Here is an 8744-nt window from a genome sequence, read left to right on the forward strand (position 1 = left end):
CTGACTTTGTGAAGCTGATTAACCATACATTTCGGGGTATCAATGGGTCGGGTTTATTTCGAACCTAGGTAAAAACCAAACCATACCTGATTTGAGATGTTGGTACCAGGTCAAAACTCGGGTTCAATTGGACCCACCACAAGAAAAACCATACTCAGATCCTATAAGAATTACATGAACCAGACCCGGTAAAGTAATATTTTTTTATCCTTTTTACATTAAAAAATTGCAGATCTTAGTCAAAACTAGGTTCGGTCCTCGGTCTGGTATGAAATTTCATAAACCATGCCCGACTCCATATATTAATCAAACCCTTAAGGTTTAACCCAGATTCTAATCAGACATTCTTGTTTATCACCGCCTACCTATAGGGTTTGATAAGGGTTGGGTCTTGGCCAAACCCGACCTATTGACACCCCTACATACATTAATCATGGTCACTAGATGAAACCACCCAATGATAGTGACATTTAAGTCATACTTGAAAGTTGGTAAGGCCATAAAAGCCTTGCATCATATAGGCAGCGAAGCAGGTTATATGTCCCCCCCCCCCCCAAAGATGCACAATTTGCTATAGTGCGTGTTCGGGGTCCGAATGAACGTCACATATATATGCTCATGGGGCTCGTATCCTGATGTATGTCGGCATCACTTAGCATCAGAGTCCGGTAAAGTTGCAAAGACTTAAGTACTATTTTCTGCCATTTTTGCCAAAAAATGATGGTTTGAGAAAAGGACAAAAATGTCCTCCATCTAGAAAAGTGAAACGACGGTTCAAGATCCTCTATCTAGAAAAGTGAAATATCGGTTCGAGAATGATGTTAACTCTTCAAAGTCCAAATGTTCCATTTTCGTTCAAAGTAGTAAACTTTTGCACCATCTGTTGTAACAGGATCTCTCTTTGATGACGCACCCTTTGCCATCGTCTACTGTCATTGAACCCTTCTTTGTCATCGTCTGCTTCCACCGGATCACCCTTGCCATCGTCTACTGTCGTCGGAGCACCTTTTGCCGTTGTCTGATACATTCGGAGCAACCTTTACTGCCGCCAGAGCACCCTTTGTCATCGTCTGCTGTCGCCGGAGCATCCTTGAGACCGATTTCGTAGTGGCAGCATCGTTGCCACCATCGACTGCGTCTACCTTCTGGGTGTTTCTCCTCTACTGTTGGATTACCAAAACTCGTATCGTTTCACTGAGTTTTGAAAGGTTTCGTTATACAAACAAATCGATTTGTAAATCTGAATGCTAAATCTTACAACTGGTTTTATTATTCATTCTTAATAACACCTATTTTCATACTGAAATAAATTGATTTGTACCTATCCACCTTCTGGGCATCGAAAAACAGTTAGCACGATTTGTTCTTATAAAGCAACAACAATTTATATGTTTGAAGCACTAACGATTTAATGAAATTATCACGATTTGTTCTTAAGTTTGATAAATCGTACAACATTGTTTACTTATGAGGCCCAAACATTACAATGATATGTACTTACTTATGAAGGTTGTGATTTGTACAACGATTTGTAAGTTTGAAGCAACAACGATTTATACATTTAAAGCATTGTATTTATGAAGTTACCTCTATTTGTACTTAAGTTTGCTAAATATTACGATGATGTTTACTTATGAAGCTAAATATTGCGATGATTTGTAATGTTGGTGATTATTTAATGAATGAGATAATTTATAATATTATATACTTGGGGAGGCGGTTGTAACATATAATGATGCGGCTAATTAAATTTATGTGTTATGCAGGTTAGCAATGTCTAAAGCTCGTCAGACAAGAAATTCTCTGATGTTCGATTTCATGAGACTTAATGAAATGATCCGTCATTCTCATCTATATGAGCGTTATGAAGGGTACCAAAATATAATGAAGATTGAGAATGATAAAGAAAGGGACAAAGCGTTAGAATTGTATTATGCAAAGAATTATTCATCAGATATTGAGGCTGAAGAGCAAAGGAAGCATGACGAAGAACTAAAGGTGAAGAAGAAGAAGAAGAAGGATGATGAAGAGAAAGAAAAAATGAAATTTTGGTAAAGATGATGACTAAAGTTCTTAAAGGACTATAATTTCTCTATATTGTATCGTTCATGAAACATGAAGTGAGATCCAAAGATTGATTCCGACTAAAATATATCTACCAGATTTAAGCCGAGTCAAAGTAATTTGCATCGTGAGATACCAACTCTATTGCACTTCCAATTCACTACACACCACGCAGAAAATCATCAGTGATTAAACTCACCTTACCACCTCTATGTCATCCCCCATCTTCGTACCCCTTTGAATCCTATCGATGCAGGTTGAGTTAATACATAGCAATCGGCCGTGGAATTGTAGTTTTTTTTTACCAAAAAATATGATTTTTTAAATTACAAAATTTTTCTCAGCCGTTGATTTTTGAATAGCCAAAAAAATCAGGCAAACATATTCAATTCACAGAGATTCAGCCGTTGATCTTCACTAAATGGAGAATGTAGATAACATCTATGGAGGCCGATTTGATCGGAACTTATATATCAATGAAATTCCAAATAGGAGTAAGAAGACAAGGACGACTTTGGGGATGCGTGGATTCGGACTACCTAAGGACACAAAGGTCATAAAAAATCGGGGAACCATGGATCACCGGCACCAAGGTTGACACGTCTCGGTTTCGAGTCTCTTTGGCACGTATCTCGTGGACACCTGTGAAAAGAGACAAGCAAAATGAAGAGCCACGTATCGTGTTCTACGAGACCGAGTCGGTGCCTGTCACGTGGACACGCCGTCTCTGGTCAAACCGCTTCGCCCTCCGGACCACGCCGACCCCACGCGCGCACCCACGTGTCTCGCTCCTTCCCTCGTGTCACCACGCTTTTCGTATCACACGTGAGAACGTAACGTATCCCCCCGCCCTTATCACGTGCGAGCTCACCGTTGCTAGTGTATATAAGTGAGAGGCGTGTTCATGATTAAACTCGCCTTACCACCTTCCCTCGTCCTCATGGCTGTTGCTTCTTCTTCTTCTTATTACTCTATAGCTCGGCTCAACGATCACCATTTGCCGTCTGCATGCATATTCCAGCAATCAGAAACCCTTTTTCCGGTGTCGAGCTGCCGGAATTCGGTGAGATACTCGGTCTTTGCGTCAACTTCTGTTCCCGTAGAAACCAAACCCACCGCCATCCCCGCCACGCGACCTTCGTCGTTGAGACTGAACCCGTTGCAGAGGTTGGCCTCGTCGGCGTTGGACGCGGTCGAGTCGGGAATTATCGAGCCGCTCGAGCGCCGGGCTGCGCTCCCGGAGAGCGTCGACCCAGTGGTCCAGCTCGCCGGGAACTTCGCTCCGGTGGTCGAGTGTCCGGTGCAACACGGGTTGGCGGTTGACGGCCGTATACCGGCGTATCTCGCCGGAATTTATGTCCGGAACGGCTCCAACCCGGCGTTCGAGCCTAGGGGAGGCCACCACCTCTTCGATGGGGACGGAATGATCCACGCTGTGACGATGCAACCCGGCGGTGAGGCGAGCTACTGCTGCCGGTTCACCAGGACGAGCCGGTTCGTGCAGGAGCGGGCGGCGGGGCGGCCGCTCTTCCCGAAGGCCATCGGCGATCTCCACGGCCACTCCGGCGTCGCCCGGCTACTCCTCTACTATGCCAGGGCGGCAACCGGCGTCGTCGACGCCGGGTGCGGCGTCGGCCTCTCGAATGCAGGGCTCGTCTTCTTCGACGGCCGGCTGCTCGCGCTCTCGGAGGACGACCTCCCCTACCACGTTCGTATCGGCCGAGACGGAGAGCTCGAGACGGCCGGCCGGTTCGACTTCTCCGGCCAGCTCCGCAACCCCATGATCGCCCACCCGAAGGTCGACCCGGCCACCGGCGAGCTCTTTGCCCTCGGCTACGACGTCGTCAGGAGGCCGTACCTCCGTTACTTCGTCTTCGACTCGGTGGGTCGGGAAGTCTTGAACGTTCCGATACGTCTCGCACAGCCGACGATGATTCACGATTTCGCCATCACTGAGAGGTTGGTTGTCGTCCCGGATCAACAGATGGTGTTCCGACTCGGAGAGATGCTCCGGGGCGGATCGCCCGTCGTGTTCGATAAACGGAAGGTGGCGAGGTTTGGGCTCATGCGGAGGTACGAATCCGATACGAAACGTCTCCGGTGGGTGGACGTACCGGGCTGCTTCTGCTTCCACATATTGAACGCGTGGGAAGAGGTGGGCTCGGGCGAGGTGGTCGTGATCGGCTCGTGCATGTCGCCACCTGACGCGGTTTTCTCCGGGTGCAGCGAGACGCTGAGGACCGAGTTGACGGAGATTCGGCTCAATGCTGAGACGGGAGTGTCGAAAAGGAGGTGTATCGTACCTGGACTCAATCTCGAAGCGGGCCAGGTGAACCGGAGGCGTCTCGGAAGGAAGACGAGGTACGCCTACCTGGCGATCGTCGAACCGTGGCCGAGATGTTCCGGAATCGCCAAGGTCGACCTCGAGACGGGACGTCTCGAGAAGTTCATGTACGGGAGACAGCGGTTCGGTGGAGAACCGTGTTTCGTAACAGACTCGGTCGAGTCAGATCGGGAGGACGATGGCCACCTATTGACGTACGTGCACGACGAAGGGACCGGGCGGTCCGAGTTGCTCATCATGAACGCCGCGAGTCTGCAGAAGGAAGCGGCCGTGACGCTGCCGTCTCGGGTGCCGTATGGATTTCATGGCACCTTTATAAATTACGAGAGGCTTCACGGACAAAAATTCAGATGAGATATTTACATATTAGGGTAGATAATAAGAGATGAATGATGATGGCAAGAAGATTTCAGACTCGGTACATGATGTATCGTATCAGATGTTAGAATGAACAAGACTTTGCCGAGTCGACGATTTCCGATTCGGTATCTCAATATTTGGAAAATTTCCATTACTATGGTGTTTGTTGCACTCACTTATGTAGAAAAAATGGGATAAATTGGTAACCTAAATTCTTCAGTTCACTTATGGTGAGGCATACATTAGAAGAGCTTAACGCTATTATTGTATGAATAGTTCTATTTACATAAATTCTTCCAATATCATACAATTGAATTAAACATATGGGGGGCTTCAAAATTTCTTTTTTTTTTTGGCTTAAAAAAACAATTAAACAACATATGGGGGCGAATCTTAGTCTTTTGCAAAAGCTCGCTAAGTTGGGAGATACTTGCAGAAACCTCCTAAAATTTTTCTTTATTACAGTTGGCTGCATCTTTCCCCAATCGTTTCAATGGCAAGCTTGGTCTTCAAACCACTCAAATGACTACTCACAAACTGTGCTTGATACTCACAAAGAAGGTAATTTATATCAGACAGGTAAAAAAACAAGCTTTTGAATGTAACAACCGGAGCTTGTCAGTTTTAGCAAATGGCTAATAAGTTTGTTACCAAGGATGAAAAAACAAGGGGGTGGGATGTATCGGTTTGATTGGACAACTTGGACCTAGATCCATACTTTCTTTAGAGTAAGACTCAAATAAGGATTTGTTTGGGTGAATTAATCAAATCAACATCACTTTCAAAGATCTAAACATTATTTATACGAGAAACATTGGCATATAAGTAGGGGTGTCAATGGGTTGGGTTTGGGACCTAGTGAAACCCGACTTGGTCCTGATTTTCGGGTATGGTATCGGGTTCAAACTCAAGTTTAATTTGATTCATTATAAGAAAAATCAGTTTGGGACCTAGGTGAAACCAGACTTGGCCTCGATTTTCGGGTATGGTATCGAGTTTGAACTCGGGTTTAATTGGATTCATAATAAGAAAAATCATACATGGATCCAAGAAGAACTACATGAACCAGACCTAAGTTGTAATGCCTCAAAATTTTAATCATTTTTAAAATTACATAAAAATTAAATTTTTTTTTTATCATTTGAATTCGACAGCGAAAGCATTTCAAAATAGGGTTCAAAACCTTGGGTGAGTTACATTCCACTTAACAATGATTATATTGAATTTAAAGCGGATAACAATACCAAAAATTCAGTGCCCGAAAAAAAAAATGATTGGCGCATCGACAGTGCTGCAACATCCCACACTCGCTATGTTACGTAACTCTGATAAACCTGTATCCCATAAAATGGGGTCAAACTTATGAAAGCCTGACAAAAATATACACAAAATTGCAAGGAATCACACAATATCAAAACATATATATCTATGCAATCAGATATCAATGATATGCATCAATCATAGAGTATATATGTGATATAAATTTCATTCTTGGAAACACAGTACATTTATAAGTAATATGACTAAGTAGGTTTGATGCGTCTTTTACCTAATAAGTCAATATATTTATTTGTAGGCGTGGTATGTCATCCATCTTACATATCCAATCATAATCCCATGCCATCATCTATAATTGATCAATGCATGAATTTCTCATCCAAAATCAACATGTAATCATGCTATAACAATTAGAGCACAACCAAATCCTTAGATTCCCAAATGGTTATAACAAGCTCATTATAATCCATCATAGCCTTTATATTTAATATGTTCATTTCTATAGAGATTTACTGCAGATTAAAACAAGTTTTTTGTCGGATTACCTAGTCTTGAAAGCGTACATTCTCACACCCTAGCCAGACTAACTTGGTATATATTAGCCATGTACATTCTCGCAGGGATCGTCCTCGCTAGATTACTTGGTCGTGGGACTATACCTTCTCACATGGACCATCTTAGCCGGCTATCTGGTCTCAGATATGTATAACCTCACATGATCCTCCTCTTAGTAAAAGTTCTTCAATGGGTTATCTGATCTTGAGAATTCATATTTTCATATATGCACAAAGACAACTGATCGCTCACAAGGTCGATAACCATCAATATGGATGCAATCATGTAAATAAATCGCAAGGTTATTGGGCACCATACAAATCAATTCAGTTGACCATACAAGGTCATGAATCACCTGTTTGGGCTCGAACAATCAATTGATCAAATATCATTCAAACTATTGCATAATTTATTTCTATATTTCAATCATAATATCATTTATCATTCTGTGTGCATGTATCATTCGACATGCAACACATCACACATCACATATCACATCATATGTTACATGATATATCATGTATCACATGCATCAACATCATATCATAGCCACATGAAACATTACATAAATATCTATATGTTTGTAAATTGAACATTGATGTATGAAATTCTATGCATCCGTACGTGAACATGCGTATCTCATAATATGAGACAACTAAACCTCACACATACATAATTCCTACGTAATTCGAGTTATGCACACAAGAAACATAATTCATATTATACATGTTCAGTCTTATATATATATATATATATATATATATATATATATATATATATATATATATATATTCTATACATACTATTATAATTGTCTTTTATTCGAGCTCAAAACATCACAAACCCATAATCAGGGTTAAAGGAGGTGTAATTCTAACTTAGGAGTCGACTCTCCCAACTCAAGAGTTTGCTCACCAAGTTTCAGGGTCAGCTTTAGAGTAGAAAGGTTGATTCGACTCTCTTTAAAAGAGTCAACTCAATAAATTAAGGGTCAATTCATTGTCAGAAGAGTCGACTCAACATGAAGAAGGGTTGACGTTTAGTCAGAAGAGATGACTCAACAAAAAGAGTCTACTCAAACCATCATAAGGATCAAATCAATATCCTAAAATAGTCGACCCTCAGTGAAAAGGGTCAACCTTCACAGTGACTAGGCAGTCGAGAGTAGACTCAACACAACACTCATTCAAACAAAACAACCCAAGAGTCGCCCTTGATAATAAAGGTGGACCCTTTCGGTTATCAGGGTCCAATTGATTGCCCCTGTAATTGACTCTTCAAAAGAGAGGGTTGACCCTGGGTCTGATTGAACACATTCAGAATTACATTGCACGGGTCGACTCCCGTGAGTGTTCAACAATATCAAATCGAGGTGAAACAACATAGGGTCGACTCCTGTGTTTCCCTCAGCCTAAAAACACCATAAAAAACTTGGTTTAAAACTGCATACGTCCAACAGAAAATCATGAGAATCAGCAAAGAATCCACATGCAATTATTCATCATTTTAATATATATATATATATATATATACGTTGTATGATGTTGAGCAATTTATGTAAGAAGAGCTACCTTGAAACTCGGCGAAGATGTCACTGAGCATGGTGGAGATGGAGCTGGTTACGGCTCAGGTGATGACTTAGCTGAAACCGGAGCAAATTGAGCAGAGGGGGTGGTGTGGTGGAGTCTGGCAGTTCAGGTAGGGTTAGGCCTACCAAAACCGAGCTGAGCTTGGTCTAGGTGTGGGTCTGACCTAAACCGAGCTGGGCTCAGTGGTGGGTTAGGCTAGGTGGTTGGGTAGCCCACCAGAGGGAGAGAGAGTGTGGAGAAATGAGGGGGTATGAGAGTGTAAGGGAGGGCAGAGAGAAAACAAGAGGTGTGTGTGAGAGAGAGAGAGAGCGCTTGGGAGAAACAAGGGGGAGAAGTGTCTCCGTGGGTTGGGCTGCCTTAGCCCAACTGGTACAACTCATGAGCCATGTGGTCCCAAACATGACTAATCTGCCCTTATAAATATATATATATTATTTTATATTATCATTTTTATTCTCAAAACACCCTATATCTCATTCCAACTTACAAACATGTCATTAAAAAAAAATTATGGGTCATGGGTTTGGTTTGGATCCTATATGATCCAATTAAAA

The 8744-nt window shown here is 42.5% G+C and overlaps 1 protein-coding gene across 1 annotated transcript; it reads left to right on the forward strand.

Moving 5' to 3' along the window:
- The first annotated feature begins 2968 nt into the window (after positions 1–2968).
- On the forward strand, positions 2969–4762 carry LOC149819305 (9-cis-epoxycarotenoid dioxygenase NCED4, chloroplastic-like). The gene has a single exon (XM_089986376.1). It carries the CDS (start codon positions 2969–2971, stop codon positions 4760–4762), a length of 1794 nt encoding a protein of 597 aa, XP_089842502.1.
- The last annotated feature ends 3982 nt before the right edge of the window (positions 4763–8744 follow it).

This window comes from Nuphar pumila, chromosome 13 (genome assembly GCF_984573655.1).
Source record: "Nuphar pumila chromosome 13, dmNupPumi1.hap1.1, whole genome shotgun sequence".
Classification (NCBI taxonomy): Eukaryota; Viridiplantae; Streptophyta; class Magnoliopsida; order Nymphaeales; family Nymphaeaceae; genus Nuphar; species Nuphar pumila.